We start from the raw sequence: 27,280 nt of genomic DNA, 5'->3' as shown, positions 1-27,280 counted from the left end.
ACCAGTGGTGTTGCACAGGTAGTTCTATTACAGATGTTCCTCACCCACGGTAACAGTGTGCAGTGTCGCCTAACGGGTGAAACATCTCTCAGGACCTGAAGTGGGACGTTCACATTGACTCCATTGTTAAAAAGGCCCACCAGAGGTTGTGTTTCCGTCGCCATCTGAAGAAGTTCAACCTGCCACAGGAGCTGCTCACACAGTTCTACTCAGCCGTCATTGAATCCGTCTTGTGCACTTCAATAACTGTCTGGTTTGGCTCAGCTACGAAAGCAGACATCAGAAGACTACAAAGGACAGTTCGGACTGCTGAAAGAATTATTCGCGCTCCCCTGCCCACGCTGCAAGAACTGTATACATCCAGAGTGAAGGATAGGGCTCGGGATATCACTTTGGACCCCTCACACCCAGGCCACCTTCTATTTGAACTTTTGCCGTCGGGTTGACGCTATAGAGCACCGAACACCAGGACAGGTAGGCACAAGAGCAGTTATTTTCCCCAGGCAATTTACCTCATAAACAGTTAATCATTCTTCTAACTGTCAATAAATATATGTGCAATATTGTGTGGAATACCACAGATGTTTATGTAACTTATTTGAAAGTATTTCACACCCTACTCCATTTGATGTCAACCTTTTTCTTAATTTTGTGTGTGTGTGTGCGTGTGTGTGTGTGTGTGCGTGTGTGTGTGTCATGCTGTTTTGTCTTGTCATTTGTTTTGTTCTGGAAGCTCTGTCACTAAAACAAATTCCTTGTACGTGCAAGTGTACTTGGCAATAAAACTCTTTCTGACTCTGATTCTGATTTCACATAATGTGCTGGTCGTATGTAAATGCAAAGATACACATAACACTGAAATATTTTTTTTTACCTGATTTAATTTTGCCTACTACAGTTAAGAAGATTTTAAATAATATGAAATATTTTAGTGAAATATTTAGCACTGTGGCCTCGCACCTTCATGGTCTGGGTTCGATTCCTGCCTTGGGTTTCCTCCCACAGTCCAAAGACATGCAGATTAGGCTGATTTGCATTAGTTTGGGAATGAGTGTGTCTGTGTGTGTGTGTGTGTGTGTGTGTGCACTGGTCATGGATCGGCACCCTGTCGGTATGGACGATGAGTAAGAGATATTTATAACAAAGCTATTTTATTCACAATAGGCCATCTTTTTTAAACAAATATTTATTATAAATTTAAATCTCAGTAATTAGGGGAAGCAGGTTTACAGCTCATCTGCATAAGGGGCGGAGTTTAGAAATCAGTGGGTAATGTTGGAATAAGTAGAAGGACGATTTAATTACAGAATTTTACCACACTTTAAACTTTTTTTTTTAAGTATAACATTTTAATTTTTATGACTGAAAAATCCCTTTTATAATATTATTTATAAAGTATAAAGACTTAATTAAACAGATTTCGCTTTAAGTGTTAACAGAAAAATTTACATGTTTGTCTATAATATATTTATATTTATATTTAGTATTTTTTAGAAGCTTGTATTTTCCGTAGAAGAGCAGAAACGAGCTGAACTGTTCATGAGGATCAGTTTAACGGTGATGATCCACAGCGCGTGCCGCTCACTGTAGCCCCGCCCCCTGTGTGTCAGAGGCCCCGCCCCTCCCTCCCTCCCTCTTCAGGCTGTGGTGGTGCTGCGCGCGCGGCCCTGAATGAGGAGGAACCGGAGCGGGTTTACCGGGAGCGGATGCTGCACGCGCTCACCCCGCTGTGTGTGTGTGTGTCTGTGTGAGTGTGTGAGTGTGTGTGAGCAGTAGACGGTGTGTTTCCGGTGTCGGTGTGCTGGAGGACAGAGGAATGTGGAGTTTACAGAATGCCCGACAGCGGCGGAAAGAGATTTAAAGGCAGTAAATATATCCCAGTGTGCACCGCGGCAGCCCTGCTGGTGGGCTCCTCCACACTCTTCTTCGTGTTCACGTGAGTACACTGTTCACTGTTCACACACCTCACCTCTCTGTGTGTGTGTGTGTGTGTGTGAGCGCTCACTCACTCATGTGCACTGATTTGTACAGACACTGTGAGGAGAGTGCAGTGTGTGTGTGTGTGTGTGTGTGTGTGTGTGGGGTGCAGCACTGCGCCCCCCTGTGGCAGACGGTGAACTGCTCACTAACCCCAGCGCGCTGCAGCTAAAGGAAAATAATCATCTCCACAGCAGAGTGTGATGTTCTTCATGTGTAGAAGAGCTGTGTGTCGGCTCTTCGCTGTCAGCTCTTCGCTAGCGCTATATCGGCTCTTCGCTGGCTGTGTAACTGCTGTTCTTTACTTGTGTACCGGCTCTTCGCTGTCTGTTGGCCCTTCACTAGCTGTGTATTAATAGTTGTGTAACCGCTGTTCTCCAGATCTGTGCCGGCTCTTCACTAGTCCTGTATCAGCTGTTTGTTAGTTGTACATTGTCTCTTCGTTAGCTGTGCAACTTATTTTTTTCTGATTGTGTATCGGCTCTTCGCTATCTGTGTATCGGCTCTTTGAAAGCTGCTCAACTGCTGTTAGTCTGGCTGTGCCTTGGCTCTTCACTAGTTGTGTAACTGCTGTTAGTCTGGCTGTGCCTTGGCTCTTCATTAGTTGTGTAACTGCTCTTAGTCTGGCTGTGCCTTGGCTCTTCACTAGTTGTGTAACTGCTGTTAGTCTGGCTGTGCCTTGGCTCTTCACTAGTTGTGTAACTGCTGTTAGTCTGTCTGTGCCTTGGCTCTTCACTAGTTGTGTAACTGCCTATAGACTGGCTGTGCCTTGTCTCTTTACTAGTTGTGTAACTGCCTATAGACTGGCTGTGCCTTGGCTCTTCACTAGTTGTGTAACTGCTGTTAGTCTGGCTGTGCCTTGGCTCTTCACTAGTTGTGTAACTGCTGTTAGTCTGGCTGTGCCTTGGCTCTTCACTAGTTGTGTAACTGCCTATAGACTGGCTGTGCCTTGGCTCTTCACTAGTTGTGTAACTGCCTATAGACTGGCTGTGCCTTGGCTCTTCACTAGTTGTGTAACTGCCTATAGACTGGCTGTGCCTTGGCTCTTCACTAGTTGTGTAACTGCTGTTAGTCTGGCTGTGCCTTGGCTCTTCACTAGTTGTGTAACTGCCTATAGACTGGCTGTGCCTTGGCTCTTCACTAGTTGTGTAACTGCTAGGGTTAGGGTAGGTGCTGTTCTTTTCTTGTCCATCAGCTCTTCATTAGGTGCGAGTCGGCACTTTTCTAGCTGCATAACTGCTTTTCGCTAGCTGTGTATTAGCTCTTCCCTAATTGTGTGTAGGCTCTTCATTAGCTCCATGTCAGCCCTTCACTTGCCGTATGCTAAATCCTGTTAGCCTGTAGCGCTAACATTATCAAGCTCTTTTTACAAAGGCCGTGATGAATGTTAACATCACTCGCAGCCTCCTTCAAACTGTTTTAACTTTTCCCCTAAAATTAAAACAAATGTCAGCTGATTGAGCGGTGAAGTAGTGCAGTTTCGGGAGTGGGAGGAGTCAGTGAGGCGCACACTGATGATGTCACATGGCAGTGATTGTTAAGTAGTGTGTGTGTTTACTGTGTTAGATATCTAAAATACTTCCTGTTATAAAAATCATCTGATTTGGATTGTAACATGAATACGACTTACACTCACACACACACACACACACACACACACACACACACACACACACACACACACACACACACACGGGAACTTCCTACAGTGTTTGTTGTGTTACTCATGCCCTAAATCCAGATGCAAATCTCTTCTCATTTGGTTTTCAAATTTTCCACAACAGACCCACATTATAATTAGGTTTAATTCAGAACACACACACACACACACACACACACAATAATGCTAAACTGAAGAACGTTGGTGGGTTTGGAATTTGTGTGTGTGTGTGTGATCGAGCACGTTGGTGTGTGTGTGTGTGTTGCAGCATGAAGGTGAGTCAACTCTGAGTCAGATGAGTGTGTATCTCTGAACTGTTCTGCCCCCCCCCAAGCCTCCCCCCCATGGATGTCCGCCCTCTTTCACATACCCCAGCTCGGAGACACCCAGGAATGACCGGAGACACTGTGATCAACTGGAGAGTTTATGCCCCTCCCATACGGGGAACACAGCCAATCGTGTGCTTCTGATTAAATCATGTGACCTCAGGGTGATGGAGAGAAAAAGAGTTTCTGTTGATTTTACTTTGTAATAAAACTGTTTCCATGACGACTGCTTTAGCACTTCCTGAATTTCTCAGTTTCTCTCCTGTACAGGTTTCTCATGCACATATTCACCAGACACACACACACACACACACACACACTAAATCTGGGTAAGCCCAACCTTCAGTGTCACGATAACCTGTACTGGTCTGTTTTTGTTCTTTTGTTTTTTTTAATAAAGTTATAAGGGTGTAAGAGAGTAAATATTAAGTAATAGGTTTAATTATGTAATCAGGTTTTAATCAGTGTGTCAGCGTGTGTGTGTGTGTGTGTGTGTGTGTGTGTGTGTGAATTCAGATCTACCCCCGTCTGATTATCATGGAGTTCAGGTGGTTTCTCACGTTAATACCTGGTTTAGTTGAAATAAACTCATCACGGTCAACTCTTGGTTACCGTAGCAACGATTTAGAACCGGAACAGAAAAAACAGAATTCTTTGAAATCTAAGCACAGGTCACGGTTAAGAGCTAAACTCACTGTCAGGTAGTACATGAGGTGTGTGTGTGTGTGAGAAAGAGTTTAGATGTTGAAAAGGAATATTTGTTGTGTGACGGAAGGTTAAAGGTCAGCTCCTAGGTAAGAATGTGATGAGGAACAGCTGTGTGTGTGTAAAAAAAAACACCTTGTGCTTCCGAGTGTGTTTAGGGTGGAACCCTGGTGTGTTCTCCTCCCCCGTTTAGTTGTGTGTGTGCGCGCAGATGAGGACACACTGATCACACTCGGGGCCAGAAGTGAACTCTAGTGAACTCTCGCAGTGTGAAAGTGACTGATTTTGATGAGAAAGTGGGTGTGTCCAATCTACTTTATCATTATTAATTAAACCTGTTTTTTATGTCTCTTTGGGTTCTGTGTTTTTAAGTTCTCCGACACACTCGGGGTTCTCTCAGGAGCATCTGACCCGTGTGTTACACACATCTCCACCCTGGGATTAACGTAGGGGTGCAACCTTTTGAGTTTGTAAGTCATATTTCAGCCCACGTTAACGTCCCTCGCTGGAGTATTATGGGATGTTTTGTGTGTGTGATGAAGAGCAGCTGTGTAGCTGTTTAACACACTTGCAAATTGTTGAGTGAAAGGTGACAGAAGAAGCAGACGGTCCCTGTCGCCATGGTTACAGGGCCGGTTTGCGCAGCTCTCGGCCGCGATGATGTCAGTTTTAAACGCGCGACCTTCAGCGTGAACAATAACGTGCTCTGTTCTGCCGTGTGTTTCACATAAACACTGCTTTACACGGTTTTCCACCCGCGCATAAACACACAGTGTGGGGCAGCGTCTCCGCCCAGAGCGGCGCAGCAGCCACGGTGTTATAATGAAGACCCAACCTGCTGTAGCGCTCTGCTCTTTATTAATATTTAACATCGACATTACAGAGTGATGGAGCCAGGGGGAGGAGCTTGTAGGTCTCGGGATGGCAGTGGGAGGAGCTTCATAGGTCTCAGGATGATAAAGCAGAGGAGCTTAGATATCAGGATGGCAGTGGGAGGAGCTTGTGGGTATCAGCATGGCAGTGGGAGGAGCTTGTGGGTATCAGGATGGCAGTGGGAGGAGCTTGTAGATGTCAGGATGGCAGTGGGAGGAGCTTGTAGATGTCAGGATGGCAGTGGGAGGAGCTTATAGGTATCAGGATGGCAGTGGGAGGAGCTTTTGATCTTCAGGGTGACAGAGTACTGAGATGTGAGAGATTAAAGCCTGAGGTTTTTCCCGTCGCATCCATCAGTTTGAACAAAGAGGAAAAACATTTTGTCTTTCTTCCTGTGAGGCGAGCTGCAGGCAGAGCTGTGTGTGTGTGTGTGTGTGTGTGTGTGTGTGTGTGTGTGTGTGTGTGTGAGCGCCCACGCTGCTGGTGATTCATGCTCGTTGTGCTCTGCTGCGTGCCTCAGATGATTAATGTGGAACCCTGAAGTCTTTAACCACAGTTACTGAAGAACAGAGCAGAACTGAACGAATGAAACAGAGACTGTTTATTTATTTGTTTGTTTATTTGTCTGTCTGTCTGTCTACGTGTCCGTCTGCGTGTCTGACGGTCGGCAGTAGCATGTGTACGCACTCTGATGGCAGTGAGAGTTTACTCCCGTGCCATACCGACAGCTATCAGTTAGCTGATGGATGTGGGCGGAGCTTATCAGTGATTTGATCTCATTAAGGCGCTTGTTGACAGCGGCGTGTGTGTGTGTGTGTGTGTGTGGCTTGAGCTGATTGGTGGTAACGTATCAGTTAGCGTACAGTGAGGAGTGTTCACTCGTGTGAATAAGTTCCATGTGTGGTAACCATAGCAACAGCAGCACCATGCTAACCCCGCTGCAGTTACTCCGCTGCTAATGTACACGCACAGAAACGCATCAGGGGTAGTCAGGTGAGAACAGTATGGGGGCGGAGCCTGGGTTTTATATCGCCTACTCGTTTTACGACGATTATCGTATTTCGCACCACACACGTGTAGAGTCTCTCTCTCTCTCTCTCTCTCTCTCGCTCTCTCTCTCTCTGTCACTTGGCCAGACTTTCCCTTTAACCAGCACATGGTACCAAAAGAAAACACACACACACACACACACACACACACACACCCTACAGGACTCCTCCTTGTGTGCAGAAATAACCCACAGCTTTCTTTTAATCCCTGCTGAACAGGTGCTGCTATTTACAGTAAACAAATCCAGCCAATCACACACACACACACACACACACACACACACAAGCTCATGTCTGGTTAGTGTTCTTCTTAGGGCGCTGATCATTTTCAGGCTCCGCCCCAGTCACTAGAATACACAGCCTGTCTGTGTGTGTGTGTGTGTGTGTGTGTGTGTGTGTGTGTGTGTGTGTGTGTGTGTGTGTGTGTGATGATGATGATGATGGAGAGACAGACATGTATACAGGTGTATACACAGAGGAGGGCAGACAGGGGTGTGGTGTGAAGTGATGGAGACCTTCATCATCATGGTTACACACTAACACCTTACACACTTCTGACCTCAGTTACAACACACACACACACACACACACACACACACACACACACATTACTGTACAGAATGATGGTCCAGTAGATGTGTTTAATCAGGCATGAGTGAGCATGCTGCGCACACACGTGTGTGTGTGTGTGTGTGTGTGTGTGTGTGTGTGTGTGCGCAAACACACACACTTTCATGCGGTGAGCTATTTTTGCTCTCTCTCCTAAAATCTGTTATGAGAACCTGAACTCCTCCCAGAGTAACACTCCACCTGAACACACTGCTCTTACTCCACACTTACTGCTGCCCCCCCACTAACACCCGCCCCCCCACTACCCTTCCGCTGCCCCCCCACTATTCTCCCCTGGGACCCCCCCCCCCCCCCCCACACACACACACACACACACACTGCGGGTAACAACAAGCTGCTAACAGACATTGATAACATGCAAACATGCATGCTTTGTGTGTGTGTGTGTGTGTGTGTGTGTGTGTATGTTAGTTATTGCCACACAGCACATCTGTCACGGCTACTGTTATTAACATCATTTAGTCTGACTGTGTGTGTGTGTGTGTGTGTGTGTGTGTGAAAAAAACTGTAGCCTCAGTGTTATAGAATTTGTACAGAAAAGAATCACTGAGTCATATAGGATTGATTCACTTCTAGTTTATTTAATTGATTCAGGAATTGATTCAGTGATTCATCAGATGATAGAAATAATTTTGTATTGTACAAACTCAAAACTAAATCCTATTATTAAAGGTAATAACTGTGTAATTTAAAATGTACTTACTGAAACACACACACACACACACACACACACACACAGTGGAAAATGCTATTATTGTTAGGTTGTTTTTTTTTATTGCGACTTTAATTAAATTAAAGTAACACTTCAGTTTTATTGCATCAGAGTGATGTGGTGAGACACACACCCACACTCACACCTACACACACACACACACACACACACAGACCTGCTGTGACATGCATTCACACTTTACACACACCGCTTCTCTGTCATATTATTGGGACATTTCCAAGAGCTTCCATTACACTCATGAGGCATTGTTCTAACACTCTGTGTGTGAGTGTGTGCGCATGTGTGCGTGTGTGTGTGTGTGTAATTATTTTTCTCAAACTTCCGAACAGGAAGTGGCTGAAAGAAAGGCTGTGACCTTATTTTAAAATCTCATCATGGTTCACAGATGGTAGCAGGAGATAAGAAATAAGAGTGTGTGTGTGTGTGTGTTTGTTTCGTAACCTTGTTCTTGTGCTCCTGAGTGTGTGTACATGTGCTCATAAGGAGACTAACTGATGGAGCTCAGATCCTTCAGGTTCCTGCTCTGTTCTCTCTGGAACATTCCGTGGAGATGAAGCTGTTGGTGTTGTTGAGGTGAAGAGCGTTTAGCAGACGCCTCCTCATCCAGAGAAACGTCTAGACGAGCACCAGAGTCTCAGTCAGAAACACATCCTCGTAATACGAATGGCGAATGGGCGGGGCGACGGAGCCTCACTGTTGGTTTGAACACACCCACAGTACTTACTTCAGTTACCACAAGCTTAGCTTTAGTGTAGCTAAAATGCTAACGTTACACACTAACACTAACTATAGTTGTAAACTAGATCATAACTTTGCATAAACAATACCTTAAAAAGATAATTATACCCAAGATAAGTATACTTGATATGTTACATAAATATTCACCCCCTGTACAGGTGTCATGAATGTGAAATCTAGCTATGGAGAGCGAAACTGTTTTTTGTACCAGGCTGTAAACTTGTTTATTTCTGTCTAAAGTCAGACATATTTACACGCGGCTTAAATGGGGTTTAACTCGCTTTTAGACCCTAGTGGTTATTGGAGGAACTGCACCTTATCATTACATTTACATTTAAGCATTTGGCAGATGCCCTTATCCTCTTTAAAAAATATATTTTTTTTGTCTGAGCAGTTGAAGGTTAAGAGCCCCGCTCAAGGTCCCGACTTGGTGGTGCTGGGGGTTGAACCTGGGACCTTCTGAACAGTAGTCCGATGTCTTAACCACTGAGCTACCCCTGATTAAGCTACCCCCAGTAATTTTGTCTTTCTCCAACTTTACCGGGTTAACAGCAGTAATTTCGAGGTGGCACGTGTCCTGGGTTTTACATCATTAAATTCTACATGTTAAACTGTTACACCTGTTACACAAGTTTGTGATAGTGGAATTACATACATACAGCAGATTGCTGTAATTGCCATAGGGACAGGGCACGTGTGTGTGTGTGTGTGTGTATAAAGCACACGGGACGTGCTCGAGCAAGCTTACTTTCACACTAAGAGTAAACTTTCAGTTTATCATGTGCACATGTGTCTGTACCCTCTTTGAAATCAGTGTTTTATAGAACGTGTCACAACGTGCCCAGGTCTCCCTGGTGTTACGGGAAAACGTGTTGTACATACACACACACACACACACACACACACACACACACAACAGAGCTGCAGAGCTGTAAAGTAGAGTGGAATACACTTTTAAATCGTAGATGTATCCATTTACTGTTTATAACTCGGCTAATATCAGCGTACCATCGCTAACCCAGCTACTGCTGTAGTACTTTAACGGTAAACCGCCGTGACGTGAGCCCGAGATGAACCTCAACAAAGCACAGCAAAGCTATAGCGCCCCATCTGGTCACAAAGAGAAAAAAAAGTAGTAGTTTTCAAACTAATCTGTAAGGTCAGTAAGTTTCATGACGTTCTCAGGACATGGAGAAGCTTCTGTGTGCACGTCTCATGTAAACCGGATCCAAGGACAGCACGATATACTTACCCAGGGTTAGGTAATACTCACTTCCAGCATAGTGTGTGTGTACAGTTAAAAGTATTTAGTGATACTTAGATACAAGAAGCAGGTTTTTTTTTTAAAGAAATAATTTTTAGTATGTGCCTTTGTCACTGTTTACGAGTTTGTATGAGTTTATATGCAAAGGTGGGCAAGGTACACAAATCTAGACCTTCAGGAAAAGTAGAGATTCTCTACGGCAGATATTACCCAAGTAGAAGTGCTCCACTTAAAAGTGAGTGCTTATGTACTTTTACTGAAGTATACAACTTAATTAAAAGTACAGAAATACTCACTTTCAAGTATCTGAGGGCTTGTATTAGCTCACAGTTTCCTTTTTCATATAAAAAACTCTCTCTCTCTCTCTCTCTCTCTCTCTCTGTGTGTCCTGATTTTGAACATGCTGTCTGCTACCAGGTCTGCTTTCAAATTTCTCATTTCAAACACTTGTGTTATTAGGTGTGTCTCGAAGAAAAGGCAAGTCTCACAGCTATGCATGATGAAATTCACACTTTTCACTAGTAAACAGCAGGGTGGTTAGGTAACGCAACACAATGCAGAAATGTAGTTAAGTAAAAGTACAGAAATTTGCTGTATGATTGATTGGAGTAAAAGTAAAAAGTATTCTCTAATAAAACTACTTAAGTAGAGTACAGATACATAAAGTACTTAAGTATGATAACGTAAATGTTCTCAGTTATCTTACATCTGTTTATATATTTCATAATAATAAATAAGTTCATAATAAATAAAAATAAATGTTTTTTTGTGCCAAAATGAATTGCCATGTTCCAGTGGTCCATAATGAGTTTAATGTGTTTCTGCTACGCTGTAAGGGTTAAATGTAGCATGCTGCTCCTAACGGTTCCTGATGTTTAATGTAATTTTATAAACATCTGCTCATAAAATAAACTCTTACTGGTAAATTTTTTCAACAAGGAATCTGATGAAATCCGGTAACTTGATTACCACTGTGGATTTTCCTGACTGATCATATCGTTAATTTCCAGCAGAACTGTCTTGCATCAGCTTTGATGTTTAATAATCTAGCTAATATTCCAGTGCCATTAAACCAGTACACATTATACAGAAATAGCTAACTAGCTAATAAGTATAAATAGTGTAACACTAAGGGATCAGTACTGGATTAGCTAAACATAAAAGAGCTAAATGGCGCGGTCATAGCTGGCTGTTATCACGTCTATAAACTAACTAACTAAAACAAGGTATTAAATTCACTAGCGCGTGTATAGTACGTGTGGTTAGTGGTAAACGCTAAATGTACTTACAGTGTAAATTTAGTCTTTTAGTCCTTTCTTAAACAGCTAGATTCAATTCAATTCAATTTTATTTGTATAGCGCTTTTAGCAATTTTCATTGCCGCAAAGCAGCTTTACATAGTCAAAAGAATTATTTAAGTTTGTATGAAATGTGAATTTGTATGAATCAAAATGGTCAGTTTGTCCCTGGTGAGCAAGCCGAGGGCGACAGTGGCAAGGAAAAACTCCCTGAGATGGTAATAGGAAGAAACCTTGAGAGGAACCAGACTCAACAGGGAACCCATCCTCATTTGGGTGAAACAGAAAGAGTAAATGATCTGCATTTATACAGTGTGTAGGGTGGGAGGCAGTTCAGCTATAATAGCTGATGTTAATTGATGTTAATATGGAGTCCAGGTAGTTATTGAAGACCCAGGTAGACTTGTAAGAAGTTCCAGTCATGAACTATCGAACTGTCAAGTCCCCAGAGAAACAGTTGCCAACACCAGTCAAGGCCAGAACCATTTTCTAGGTAGAGAGAATCATTCCCAGACACCAGACGCATCCCAGAGAGACACACGGGGCATCCATGTGACGAGATCTTCAGCCAGAAGCGGGGCACCAGGATGGGTCAGACAGGTCCGGAGGGCAGAGGGAGTCTGGATCACTGGCAGCTCAGGAACGACATGTGTAGCTCGACAGAGAGAGAGAGAAAGAGTGAAAGGGGGGGACAGGAGGAGAGAGGAAAAAGAAAGAGGGGGGGAAAGAGAAGAAGAGGAGAGATGGCAGTTAGGTATGGTCACAGTCACACAATGTATAATGTGAATGTATATTAACTGTAGAGTGCAAGCAGAGACTCCGGCAGGACTAACTATGACAGCATAACTAAAAGGGAGAGCCAGAAGGAAACACAAACATGAGGGCTTCCTGACATGTAAAGCAAACAATCACCTCACCGTCAGCAAACCTGAGTGATCAATGAGAGTGAGGAAGACAGCATCCAAACATACCAGTTCACCATAATACTCTACGTCCATGAGTCCCCCAGATCTGCTCCTTTACCTATGGCAAATCTATTTATAAAAATGCTTGGCTAAATAAATAGGTTTTTAGCCTGGACTTAAACACTGAGACTGTGTCTGAGTCCCGAACACTATTTGGAAGACTATTCCATAACTTTGGGGCTTTGTAAGAAAAAGCTCTGCCCCCAGCTGTATTTTTCATAATACGCGGTACTGACAAGCAGCCTGCATCCTTTGATCGAAGTAGGCGTGGCGGATCGTAAGACACTAGCATTTCGCTCAGGTACTGCGGCGCGAGACCATTTAATGCTTTATATGTCAAGAGTAGTATTTTAAAATCAATGCGAAATTTCACAGGGAGCCAATGGAGTGAAGATAAGATAGGGGTGATGTGCTCATATCTTCTGGTTCTGGTGAGGACTCTCGCTGCTGCATTCTGGACTAGCTGAAGCTTATTTATGCATCTAGCTAAACAACCAGACAGTAAGGCATTACAATAGTCCAACCTAGAGGTGATAAAAGCATGAACTAGTTTTTCTGCGTCGTTTGGCGACAATAAATTTCTTATTCTGGCAATATTTCTGAGGTGAAAGAATGCTATCCTGGTAATATTATCTACATGTGCTTCAAATGAAAGGCTGGAATCAATAATCACACCAAGGTCTTTCACTGTTGCATTTGATGGAACAGAAAGGCCATCTAAAGTTACGGTGTGATCTAAAATTTTACTCCTAGCTGTATGCGGTCCTATGACTAGAACTTCTGTCTTATCCGGATTTAGCAGAAGGAAGTTAATTAGCATCCAATTTCTTATGTCCTGCACACATTGCTCAATTTTAGTAAGCTGTTTTTTCTCATCAGGTTTTGCTGAGACATATAACTGTGTATCGTCAGCATAACAATGAAAACTAATACCATGCTTACGGATTATGTTGCCCAGAGGAAGCATGTAAAGGGAAAAAAGCAGTGGACCTAAAACTGAACCCTGCGGAACGCCAAACTCCACTAGAGAACATGCAGAATAATCACCATTTAAGTCTACATACTGACTAGATGAATCGCTAGATTTTTTTTATTCCCTTAGACAGTTTAATTTCTTCAACTTTATTTCTGATTATCTCTAGAAAGTGGATTTAAGACCAGGGTTTTTGGTCTAAGTTATAATTATTTAAAGATAATTATTGTAGATCAGCTAAGACTGCACTGTTTTCTCGACCTGATAACATGACATGGGTTTTTGGCTAGGATTTGATGCCAAATGTATTAACAGTAATACTGTAATGGAGTAATTGAGCAACATTTCTGTGGTAAATATCATCGTTCCAGATGATTCTGTGCCATTTTCAGTTTCACCGCTGTGTGTATGAAATACGTAAACGTGATTATATGCCTGAAGCACTGGATGGCTAATACTTATCGTGCATATTTATTGGTTGCCTAGCAACAGTGTGATTGAATGATATTCTTTTTTTTTTGGCAATTGAAACAAACAAACAAACACATGTCATATTGTGTTTAGGAGGGTACACAATGTTAGCGTGTACAGGTGTGGTGAAATTATTGTACAAACATGCTCACACATCTTCAGAGGATGAAGAAATCATATTTTTTTAAGAGTGTGAAAAAGTCCAGATCAGCAGAATCGCTGCACTGCCCTGACACTCATGTTCTGGAGTGTGTGTACACTTCTACACGTGACTGTGTATAAATACGTACGTGTATAAATACACACGTGTATAAACACATGTATACATTCCGTATTGTAGAAGTATGTCTCCTCATGGACGTTCTGATTATTTTTGTCCGTGTGATATTTCTAACACAACAGCTGCACATTCGCTTAAAATAAGAGCAAGGAGTGGAGCGTAGAACTACACACACACACACACACACACACACACACACACACACACACACACACACACACACACATATACACACACACACACACACACACACACATGACAGCTGCCATTCAGCTGTTTACTAAAATGTGCTTGTTTAGCCTGCTTTCTTTAACACTGCTTTGTGGCACTGATACGCTAATGCTAGCATAATGTACATTCTGTGTGTGTGTGTGTGTGTATGAGAGAGAGAGAGAGAGAGAAAACACAATGTACAGCTCTTTTTTTTCTGAGGTAATTTTGTGCTAATTGTTATGCTACACTTTGAGTGAATTAGCGCTCTCGCTATTCTGAGGTGATTTTCTCTGGATTTTTGTTTTTGATAAATTTTTTACGTTTTTTTCCTCATAAAATAGAGTGTTTTGGACCAAACGTGTTGATTTTTAGATGAGAACTTTATATGTAAATAGTTTTTCTGGTTTATGTTTAACGTTAAGCTAAATGTCTGCCGTGTGCTGAGGCCATTTAGCCGAGTTAGCATCACCGCAGTGTTTAATCGAGACGTGTGTTTCATTTGTATGTGGAGTACATGGAGATTCTGAACTTTGGGTAAACCGTCATTATTGTGTGTGTGTGTGTGTGTGTGTGTGTGTGTGTGTGTGTGAGATAACGAGGATTAAAAACCGCAAAGTCGTGAAGTAAACATGGAGGTAAACAGGTTTTCTCTCAGGTTGACTTGGGTGGAGGTACAACACCACACCTCTGTGTGTGCAGGAGAAATAAACCCTAAAAAGTGAGCAGGCATCTCTGTGCTAGAGTCTGCTTTATTATAGATAACACACACACACACACACACACACACACATATGCACATGCACACACACACTACTTTGTTTGTGTGTTAAGACAGTGTGAGGAAAGAGATGTCTCGTAACAAATATAATAGATGTGTAGTAAGACATCAGGACAGTGTGTGTGTGTGTGTGTGTGTGTGAAATAATATATATATAATATTAGCTCATGCATTCATGTAAGGGAGAGACTGTGTGGTGTTATAACAGTTGTATAAGATGTGAGGAAGGGTGTGTGTCTAAAGTGTTTTAACAGAGGTGTGTGTGTGTGCGCGCGTTTCCTTCTGCTGTATTTTTTAGTACTAAAGTAGAGACATGCGTGTCTGGCAGCTGTCCACACAGACACACACACACACACACACACACACAGTGAGACAATAAGAAAGAAAGAGAAAAAAAGAAAAATATTAAGAGATTACTCGGTGTCTCCTGTATCAGTACCTGAGCTTAAGGGATTTATTTTAACTCTTTATGTTCTTCCCCTTTTTAACCTAAAGCTATGTTTTCATTATGCTAATGAGAGTGATTTAAATAAAAATATATTAACTTTCCTCGTTTCCTGTGGGAAGTGTATAGATAAAGTTCTTGGTGACCCTCTTGAGTTTTCCATTTCTCACTAATCTGAGGTTTTGTGGTGGGTGTGGCATCAGGAGTACATTAACATAGGGTGGGGTTTAAATAGAGGGTGGGGCTTAAGGGGGAGGTTCAAGTAGTGGGTAGGACTTTAAAGGTCCTACACATCATATTTTTCATTAAATGTTAATATGATCTTTAGGGTCCCAATGAAAAGTTTGTATTATACGTTAATTAAAAATTCAAAAGGATTGTGTAAAAAAAACACTACTTTTACCTGGTAAAAACTAGCTCTGTTCTCAGCAACCTGTTTCAGTACATGCTAATTTAAATGCTCATGACCTCTGCTGAGCCCGCCCCCCAGTTCTGTGGGGCGTGACACGTCGGGTATAGCCACGGAAGTGTAGTCTAGTGCGGGCAATGCTTTGTGGGTAATGCAGTCCAAACTGGAAAACGCTGTAATATGGAGCCTGAGTCTGTTTTCTTCAGTCGTTTTTGGTTTGATTTAAGTACGGAACCTACGCGGAAGTTTGTAATATCGCCTGACAACGCAGAAATTAAAAGAATGGACATGCATCGACTCGATTTGTCTTTCTCATCACTGCATGGGCATGAATTAACAGGCTGTTACGCTGCCGCAAGCAACAACAACATAAAGCGGAGAAGCTTACCGAGAGAGATACGGACGCGATGTGTTTACTGATGTGTTTACATGACTTCTTAATCTTCGACAGACATCGTTATAAACCATCTAACGTAACAAAGGTAAGCATAATATAGTTTTCCGACTACGTACACAGTTTGCAACTAGACAGTCACCTTAATGCATTGTTTATTATAAACGGGCGATTAGGGATTATATAGAGACGGATGTACATAGAGAAGAAGCCATAACCATGTTGTATGAGAGTATAAGTTAACTTACACTCCGCATTCATCGTGATTATTAGAAAAGGCGATCTGCAAAGAGTCATAGTAAAATTAATCACACTCACCGAGCCTGGTGAAGATGAAGCAGGAACACGAAGCGTTAGTACAGATCCATTTTTTAGGAGCAGCTTCCTAGTAAAACCTGCTTTATATTGACCCGCGTTTATAAAGCAGTCTGGTGAAAAATGATTAGCGCAAACATGAACACATTTAGGTAAATCGGCGGGGACGTTAGCTTTAAAAACTAAATTCAGCCACTGCGTCCTCAGTGGCTCAGATACCTAACCCTAGGTAGGTACCCTAGGTCACTAACCCTAGGTAGTGAATGACGACTGCTGTGTTCGCTATTACACCCAACTACTGTACACAACACTAGCTTAGGCGACATTTTGCTCCAGCGGCGAAAAACAATGGCCGACAGCTTCTTCTCACTCGGGGCGGGTCTTTGCTAAAACACCAGTGTCAATCAACTAGTGTAGGAACGCCCTCTGTCGGTTTGGCGACAGGCATTTGTGATTGGCCTGATTTCAGAAGGGGGATGTTACTGTAATAAACGAAAAGAAAACCACTGGGCGGCTCTTTATCATTGTAGAGTGGTTGTGTACGCACTCTCCTAACACACAGTTCAGTCCAAACAGCTTAAAATGTAGTGCTGTATGACCCCTTTAAAGAGAAATTTACACAAAGGGCAAGGCTTTAAATTGTAATTTAAATGGAGGGTGTGGTTTCAAATAGGAGGTGGTCTAAAATAGAGGGCAGGGCTTTAGAGAGTTATTTAAATAGAGGGTGGGGCTTTGGAGAGAAATGTCAATAGAGGGCAGGGCTTTAGATAGTTATTTAAATAGAGGGTGGGGCTTTGGAGTGGTCTAAAATAGAGGGCAGGGCTTCATATAAGAGTTTAAATAAAGGATGTGGCTTTAGAGACAGGTGTAAAAAGAGGATGGGGCTTTAGATATAAGTTTGTAATAGTGGGCGGGGCCACTATTGGGTGGGTGGGGGTTTGGTTTCAGAGAGAAATTTAAATAGAGGGCAGGACTTGGGAGAGGGTTTACAAAAAGTTTTGGATTAAGGGCAGGACTTCTGAAACTTTTTTGATGTAAAGTGGCTAAATCTGATGGCAGCAAGAACTGTAAATGTTGTTTTAAATATAACGCAGCAAAGCAAAAATACACACACACACACAGAGAGTTGTGTTCTATCCCTTGTGATCTCCTGTATTTCTACGTTTCACCCCTGAGTGCAGTTCGAGCCCGTCAGTGCAGGGGTGTGTGCTGAAATAAATGAGAGGAAACGTTATCCACCTGTTGGAGTTGAGCAGCGGTATATAAATATCTCAGCGCCGCCCCGGGCCTGATGGACTGGTATTATTACACATGGAGCTGGGCAGGACAGCACAGTGTTTATAACTCTCTATAACTCTCTGTGACTGTCTATGACTGGCTCCACCTCCCCTGAGAGCTGGAATCTAAAGCATCATACACTACAGCCTATGTTTAAACACATGTCAGAAATACGCTTTATCTCAACATTTCACTGTCTGTGTGTCTGTCTGTAGGTGTCCGTGGTTGGCGAACGTTGTTTCTCCCTTGGTTCCTGTCTACAATGGCATGGTGTTCCTCTTTGTGCTGGCTAATTTCAGCATGGCCACCTTCATGGACCCCGGCGTGTTCCCTCGAGGTACAGACACAGTGTTTACGATCTCACAAAGACTGAACACCAGACATGCAGCCAGACTTCCAGGCAGACGCCCAGAGAGTTTTGCAGATATCCAGACAGATACACAAAGTGTACATGCAGTCAGACATGCAGGCATTTAGACAGAACCACAAAAACTGAGACGCGCACAGACGGACGCGTGCAGGGGTGCAGAGACAGACATGTAGTAGATTAACAGTTAAATAATCTCGGTTGTAAAACTAAAGTCTGCAATACTGAAGTCCTCTCTCTGATTTTCTCCCCCTCTCTGCCCCGCCCTCTCTGCCCCGCCCCGTCTGTAGCGAATGAGGATGAGGATAAGGATGATGATTTTCGAGCTCCTCTTTATAAGAACGTGGAGGTGAAGGGGATCCAGGTGCGAATGAAATGGTGTTCCACCTGCCACTTCTACAGACCACCACGCTGCTCTCACTGCAGTGTGTGTGACAACTGTGTGGAGGTAACACACACACACACACACACACACACACACACACACACACACACACAGTTTTTCCACATCTGCTTGATTTATAGACCTTATGGTGTGTGTGTGTGTGTGTGTGTGTGTGTGTGTGTACAGGACTTTGACCATCACTGTCCCTGGGTGAATAACTGCATCGGTCGGAGGAATTACAGATACTTCTTCCTGTTCCTGCTCTCCCTCAGCACACACATGGTGGGCGTGTTCTCCTTCGGCCTGCTGTTCCTCCTGCACCACCTGCACAGTCTCCGCGAGATACACACCACCGTCACGTATCCTTACACACGATACACACACACTCACACGATACACACACACTCACACGATACACACACACTCACACGATACACACACACTCACACGATACACACACACTCACACGATACACACACACTCACACGATACACTCACACGATACACACACACTCACACGATACACACACACTCACACGATACACACACACACTCACACGATACACACACACTCACACGATACACACACACTCACACGATACACGCACTCACACGATACACACACACTCACACTATACACACACTATACAAACAATACACACTCAGACTATACACACACTACACACTATACACACACTATACACACACTCACACTATACACACACTCACACGATACTCACACGATACACACACTCACACGATACACACACTCACACTATACACACACTCACTATATACACACTCACACGATACACACACTCACACGATACACACACTCACACGATACACACACTCACACGATACTCACACGATACACACACTCACACTATACACACACACTCACACTATACACACACACTCACACTATACACACACACTCACACTATACACACACACTCACACTATACTCACACGATACACACACACTCACACTATACACACACTATACACACACTACAGTACACACACTCACACTATACACACACTACAGTACACACACTCACACTATACACACACTACAGTACACACACTCACACTATACACACACTATACTCACACTATACACACACTATACACACACTATACACACACTATACACACACTATACACACACTACACACACTCACACTATACACACACTACACACTCACACTATACACACACTATAAACACACTCACACTATACACACACTCACACGATACAGACACTACAGTACACACACTCACACTATACACACACTCACACTATACACACACTCACACGATACAGACACTACAGTACACACACTCACACTATACACACACTCACACTATACACACACTCACACTATACACACACTATACAAACAATACACACTCACACTATACACACACTATACACACAATACACACTCACACTATACACACACACTCACACGATACAGACACTACAGTACACACACTCACACTATACACACACTCACACTATACACACACTCACACGATACAGACACTACAGTACACACACTCACACTATACACACACTCACACTATACACACACTCACACTATACACACACTATACAAACAATACACACTCACACTATACACACACTATACACACAATACACACTCACACTATACACACACACTCACACGATACAGACACTACAGTACACACACTCACACGATACACACACTATACAAACAATACACACTCACACTATACACACACAATACACACTCACACTATACACACACTATACACACACTCACCTATACACACACAATACACACTCACACTATACAAACAATTCACACTTTACACACTCACACATCTATATATATGCTAGCACACACTACATACACATATTGCACATGTGTGCGCGCGTGTGTGTGCGCGCGTGTGTGTGCGTGCGTGCGTGTGTGTGTGTGTGTGTTCCTTAACTCCTGGTCCCTGCAGTATGATAGTGATGTGTGTTTCTGGTCTGTTCTTCATCCCTGTTATGGGACTCACCGGCTTTCACTTAGTATTGGTGGCCAGAGGGCGCACTACTAATGAACAGGTAACACGCACACGCGCACACACACGCACACACACACACACACACACACACACTCTCTAAGGCATCTCTCTCTCTCTCTTTCAGGTAACGGGGAAGTTTCGGGGAGGCGTGAACCCTTTTACTCGAGGTTGCTGTGGCAACATGAAACATGTTCTGTGCAGTCCTCTAGCTCCAAGGTAAACACACACACACACACACACATACACACATAATGCACTGCAGCTGTAGTACAGCAGACATTTAGGACAGGTTCTGAACCCCCTTCTTCACAGAGTAAGTGTCCGGAAAGTAAAGAAAAGTGTAAGTGTGTGTATGTGTGTGTGTGTGTGTGTGTGTGTGTGTGTGTGTGTGTGTGTGTGTGAGGGAGAGTGCTGGGATGGAAAGCAGATGTGTGTAGGGGTTTTAATCAGCGTAGAACAATAGTGAGTGAGTGAAAATGATTACAGCGTGTAAACACTCCACTTTACTGCATTTCCCCTGAAACACACATCGTTCTCCATCCACTTCCTGAATATCTCTCTGTACCTGATCTGATCTGAGTTGTAGTTTTTCCCCACACTTTCTATTTTCTCTCTTTCTGTTTGTTTTTTTCTTTATTATTTGTTTAAGCTTATTCAGTTTTTCACTTTTCTCTCCCCTACTTTATTTACAGTATATTATTCTTTTAAATTCATTTTCATTAAATTTTTATTTATTCATCTTTTTTCCATATATCAAATTATTTTTTCATTATTAAAAAAGAATTAATTATACTTTTAATTTTTTCAGTGAAAGTTTTTGCTCATAATCTCCTGATTTTCTGTTTATTTAATAATTATCTCATTATTTATCAACAGACTTCGTTTATCCAGCTAAATATAAACAGATGTATTTATTAATCATACATGTAAGTGTTTACACAGGTTATTTAATGTTCATAAATATCCCGTAATTTGGGGAATTGGCGAGGGCGCGTGCGAGGGCGTGTAAATGTACACATAAGAAGACTAACTGATGGATCTCAGATCCTCTAAGCTTCAGGTTCCTGCTCTGTTCTCTCTGGAACATTGTGTGAAGATGAAGCTGTTTGTGTTGCTGAAGTGAAGAGCGTTTTAGCAGACGCCTTCTCTTCCGAAGAGACGTCTAGACGTCCTCATGCTAGTTCCCTCAGGCAGCAACTCTGAGCTACTCTACACATGCACAGTTATTTATAAAAACATTTTTTTTCTTTCTTAAAATAATTATTTTATTTACATGAACCCGCAAAAAAAAACCTGCTGTCAGAGCACTACCAACCAGCAGGTGGCGATATAACCCTGACCCGTGCAAATGTTTTAAAGAAGGCTGTAAACTGTACACACACATCCACCAACACCACTTGCACAGGACAGGAACTCGGGTGCACTAAAGGAACTTTCTACCTTGATGGTGTCCAAGAACTAGTGACCCACTAGGAAGTGCATTAGTGTAGCAGGGGATTATATAGAGTAATCAAAAGTCCCGCTTTGACTCGAACGGCCCTCGTATTAATATTATTGTGGTAAGGTCATTCAGAAGCTTCTAGCTCTGGGTATATTTCTGTTTGACACTTTAATGTGTCTCAGGAAGTCTGGCACTGAAGTCTCCGCCCTCCTGGAATGGGTGGAGTTATACAGTGTGCTGACCAATGGCAGAGCAGATCTCCTGTCTGGTTCTGGATTATGGTGGATCGGTCAGAAATACAATACGTGTGTGTGTGTGTGTGTGTGTGTGTAGGTATATGGTGGACCCCATGAAGAAGCTGAGCATCCGGATGACCCCCCCGTTCCTGCGTCCCGTCCTGTCTGACCGTAACGTCGTCGTTAAAGTGAGTGACAACGGAGTTCACACCAACATCCTGAGAGCCAAGGTGAGGGCGCGTCCCAATCCACAAATGCCGTGCTCACTAGGTAGGGCACGTGAACGCTCACGATCACACCTGGTTTACACTCATTTACTGTTTCGTTGTTCAGTCAAAAACCAGTCTGGATGGTTTGGGGGAGAAAAGTGCAGATCTTCAGCCTCCTCTTCCTCCCAAAGCTGAGCGTCATCATCACCATCATCATCCTCAGCATCAGCTCCAGAGTCAGCTGACCTCCAGCGAAGGCAAGAGCACGGTTTAAATCCATTTTTAATCTGTTTTAAACATCTGCAGCCTAACTGGGTATATTTCACAGCTAAATCATCCGATTGGATGTTTTTAAGGTTTAGGAGCTGGGCTCTGATTGGCTGTAATATTGTAGCTGGGCTCTGATTGGCTGTAATATTGTAGCTGGGCTCTGATTGGCTGTAATATTGTAGCTGGGCTCTGATTGGCTGTAATATTGTAGCTGGGCTCTGATTGGCTGTAATATTGTAGCTGGGCTCTGATTGGCTGTAATATTGTAGCTGGGCTCTGATTAGCTGTAATATTGTAGCTGGGCTCTGATTGGCTGTAATATTGTAGCCGGGCTCTGATTAGCTGTAATATTGTAGCTGGGCTCTGATTGGCTGTAATATTGTAGCCGGGCTCTGATTGGCTGTAATATTGTAGCTGGGCTCTGATTGGCTGTAATATTGTAGCTGGGCTCTGATTGGCTGTAATATTGTAGCTGGGCTCTGATTGGCTGTAATATTGTAGCTGGGCTCTGATTGGCTGTAATATTGTAGCTGGGCTCTGATTAGCTGTAATATTGTAGCTGGGCTCTGATTGGCTGTAATATTGTAGCTGGGCTCTGATTGGCTATCGTTAAGTAAGGGGTGCGGGAATTGACGGTACAAAATGTCCCCTTCCTCCCTGTTCCCTACAGAATTAGTGGTATTTATCATCAGCACACTGAAACCTATATTCTGTAAATTAATTACTAAATAAAATACTAATTAATGTTCTGCACCTGAGTGATAAGGGCGTGGCTCCTGTCTCGTACCTTGTGTATTTTTCTCTTTACTGCAGAATCTTGACTCATTCTGTGTGTGTGTGTGTGTGTGTGTGTGTGTGTGTGTGTGTGTGTTTGGTCTCTTACTGCCCTCTGCTGGTCACTTCAGCACAACCTGTCACTACTTAATGTAGAATTATTTCAGTATATTTTTTTTTCTTTTTTTTTTTCAGAAAGTTCTCTGTCCAGTAAGCCCACCTCTCCGTCCACGCCGGCCATGTATAAGTTCAGACCGGCGTTTGGCACCATGCCCAAAGTGCACTACCACGCCATGGGAGAGAAGGTCATTAATCCATTGATTAATCCATTCAATTAAAAATGTCTATATAAGTGATTAATTATATAGAACACGTGCGTGACTTTGATTTTAAATACCTTTACATCAGTTACAGTGACATTTACAATATGATGGTTTTCAGATCTCGATGTCTGAGAACCCCAAGTCGTCGGCCATCTTGGAGGAGCGAGCTCATGACTACCGCTCCGAGCCGAACCTCGATTTCCCGGATTACGGTGTTGCCGAAGTTCCCACCCTCCATCGCCACTTCCTGTCGTCTCCGTTCCAGCTCGACTCGTACAGCCTGAAACACGTCGGCCGGAGGGAGGAGCCTGTGAGACTACGGGGAGTCAAACCCGAGTCGGTCGCGTCCACCCCCCACAGGAGCGCGTTCTCCCCCGGGGTAATGTCCAGCCGTAACGCCAGTCTGTCCTACGACAGCTTGCTAACCCCGAGCGTAGCCGTGCCGCCCTCTCTGCCCTTCCACTCGCCCTACCTGCCCCCAAAGATGTGCCACATGCGACGCCCTGAACTGCAGCACCATCACTTCCCCTCGTCCCCTTACAGCCCCGCCCGCGTGGGGTACCTGTACAGCCGAGAGCGAGAGAGAGACATGGAGAGAGAGCGAGACAGGGATCCGTCTCCCGTCCGCTATGATAATCTCTCCAAAACCATCATGGCGTCCATCCAGGAGAGGAAGGAGCTGGAGGAGAGGGAGAGGCTGATCCACCGTCACGGCCACGCCCGCGCACACAACCACGCCCACATTTACGCCAACGACTCGGGCGTCTTTGATGGACATTTTCCCTCCTCCAGAGGGTCTCGGGACGAGCTCACTAGGGTGGGGGTGATGTCCTTCGGCCCCCGCGTCCTCCACGCCTCAGCGTCGTCTCTAGTCCGTGCGCACAGAGCGTCCACTTCCTCTCTACACAGCGACGTCCATTACCGCTCGCCGACCCATCAGCCCCCTCTCTCCCCATCACTCTCTCCTCGTTCTCCCTCCTTCTCTCATCAGAAAATGTCCTTCATCGGCACTGTCGAGGGAACCGAATCGCCTCACCTGGTCCACAGGTAAGACTCGGGGGCGGAGCCAACCATCATTCTACTGTGTTTATTAATCGTTCGATGAAACTCATTCATCGAATCTTTGTGATTTTGTGTTTAGAGAGGAACTGACTCGAGCGAAAGTTAACGGACAGCCTAAAGGGCCAGCGCGAGAGTGCCACCTGGTGTCCTCCCCCGGAACGCCACTCAGCCCCAGTGTCAAAAAGGTGACCGGAGTGGGCGGGACTACGTACGAGATATCGGTGTGACAGACACCTGGGATAGTCGATCCTTACGTGAGGACTTACTGCCATGGTGACCGACACTACCACCGGTGACCGCGCCTCTCTTTCAGGACACTGAAACCGACCAATCAGAGCCTTTCTCACGGCGGCGGCCGGGCCAATCGGAGCAGGTCTTTCATCGATCCGGTCCAATCAGAGGAGGTCTCTCACCGTCTCCGGGTGCTTCTGGGTGACGAGCGCAGCATATCCGAGCTGAGACGTTACTTTGTGTGTGTGTGTGTGTGTGTGTGTGTGGTAAATGTCAGGAGTTTTTATGTATCCCTTTATTCAAGAAACAAATTGGTTTAAAAAGCTACAAAGGAAAACAATTCCCTCTGAAAAGGGCTGAAGTGTCCGTTAACTGTAACATCCAATAAAAAGGTGCTCTGTGTGTGTGTGTGTGTGTGTGTGTGTGTGTGTGTGTGTGTGTGTGTGTGTGGAGATGTCAGTTGTAGACCTCCACTGCCACTGTTATCATTATTACACAGCATTCAGACTCAGCATTAGCATTAGCATGTTAGCACGTCACACACCTCAGATCGCCACGTGAACGGCTAGCTAATAAACACCAGCAAGAAGATTATAAATTATTGGCACCCTTCAGAAAATATAATTATATATATAAGATGTTTATATTTTCTTATCCAGGTTCAAATTATTCACAAATGTTTAAATAATTTTTGTTTTATATACGCAGTGCGATACCACCAACAAAAGTATGGTTAAATTATTGGCACCTGTAAGCAATAGCACCAAACGTCCACATGTTTAACATTAAATTTCTCCAAGCCACAGAAGCGCTGAGGAGATCGGAGGACTCGTGGGTGTCGTCGCGAGACGCTCTCCCTTAGCAACGAGCTACTGAACTTCACTGTGAGGGACTTTCATGAAGGGTGCCATTAATTCTGGAGTTCAGTGTTTTCCCCCCAAATGATGCAAATAGAATTAAAGTGTTAAAGCTTTCGTGTCATGGTAAAGGAGTGTGTGTGTGTTGCATTAGCGCGTTGTATGCTAGCCATGTTAGCATGCCGCGTTAGGGCCGAAGTTCAGCTGATTAAACACTGCCAGTGAAGAAGAGCGCCCTCTAGCGTGTTATAAATGTAATGTGACTCAGTGTAAACGAGTCGTTCAGGGGGCACATACTTATAATCAGCGTGCCTCTGCAGGGGTGTTACAGTCGTGCACACCGCCCCGGTGTGGGGCTCTAAGATGGAGATCTGTGGCTCCACACTTTCATGTCCTGTTGATGTTCATCTTATCCTGGACTCTCTCTAACTTACTCCCGCCTCCCTGTGCTGATCTAACCTTTGACCTTAACTCTGCCCTTGCCTCACCCTGACCGCACCTTTCACCCGAACCTAACTCCTAACTCTTCCTTTCACCTTAACTCCGCCCCTGACCTTACACTTCTCCTCACTTTATCCCATTAAATCTCTCACATTACTTTAAGTGCAGAACTCTTCATGGTTTCACTGAGTGTATTATTAAAATAATAATAATAATTATTATTATTTTTAAACTGTTTAACTGCAGCTTGTTTTGTCCAGTTTCTCTTCCTGTAGATAACCTCTACTTCTACTTCTTCTTCTTCTGCGTTGTTTTCTTTACCAGCTTAGCATAGCATACCGCTAACATTGTGTTTCACATCTTGTATACTGTAACATATATATTTTTGTTATTATTTAAATATAAATTCTTGTCTAAACCCTGGAGACGTGACATCACACTGCTGTTACCCAGAGGATGGAGTGTGTTCTTTTCCTCAGCCAGTGAATCGCATCCTTTGTGTATGTGTGTGACTGAGACAGGTGTGTGTGAGTGTGTAAGGTATTAAACCGTCTGTCACTCTGGATGTACACTATTTAACCTTCACACCTGATTCTGTACAAAAGTTATTTAAAAATGACTCTACTTTCATACGTTACTTTTTTACCATATATAAATCTAAAGATATAACTCTAACTCTAGAGGTGTGTGTAAATCTGAGTGTGTAACTGATGGAATGCAGACCTGGATGTTTTAGTGTTTATCATGAGTTGTCTTGCCCTTGACAGGCTGTCTGGAACAGCAAAGCATTCTGGGAGAAAAAAATATATCAATACATTACTGATGTGTGTGTATAATAACAGACAG

The 27,280-nt window shown here is 43.6% G+C and overlaps 1 protein-coding gene across 2 annotated transcripts in view; it reads left to right on the top strand.

Moving 5' to 3' along the window:
- Positions 1-1,661: 1,661 nt before the first annotated feature.
- zdhhc8b (zinc finger DHHC-type palmitoyltransferase 8b) overlaps positions 1,662-27,280 on the top strand; it is a 25,760-nt gene continuing 141 nt past the window's right edge. The window contains exons 1-12 of one of the 2 annotated variants that reach the window (XR_008356074.1): positions 1,662-1,936; positions 17,990-18,111; positions 18,432-18,589; positions 18,713-18,885; positions 20,528-20,630; positions 20,715-20,806; positions 22,365-22,497; positions 22,601-22,733; positions 23,716-23,825; positions 23,962-24,890; positions 24,985-25,559; positions 25,590-27,280. The exon at positions 25,590-27,280 is cut by the window's right edge and continues 141 nt beyond it. Coding sequence is in view for 1 of the 2 variants with exons in the window: in XM_053481666.1 (XP_053337641.1) it covers positions 1,833-1,936; positions 17,990-18,111; positions 18,432-18,589; positions 18,713-18,885; positions 20,528-20,630; positions 20,715-20,806; positions 22,365-22,497; positions 22,601-22,733; positions 23,716-23,825; positions 23,962-24,890; positions 24,985-25,132 (2,205 nt within the window). In the remaining variant the exon portion in view is untranslated. Of the gene's footprint in view, positions 1,937-17,989; positions 18,112-18,431; positions 18,590-18,712; positions 18,886-20,527; positions 20,631-20,714; positions 20,807-22,364; positions 22,498-22,600; positions 22,734-23,715; positions 23,826-23,961; positions 24,891-24,984 lie in introns of both variants that reach the window. The other variant, XM_053481666.1, reaches the window with a different exon arrangement.

This window comes from Clarias gariepinus, chromosome 21 (assembly GCF_024256425.1).
Source record: "Clarias gariepinus isolate MV-2021 ecotype Netherlands chromosome 21, CGAR_prim_01v2, whole genome shotgun sequence".
Lineage (NCBI taxonomy): Eukaryota > Metazoa > Chordata > Actinopteri > Siluriformes > Clariidae > Clarias > Clarias gariepinus.
The sequence above is the reverse complement of the archived record's forward strand: the minus strand, read 5'-3'. Positions and strand labels throughout refer to the sequence as shown.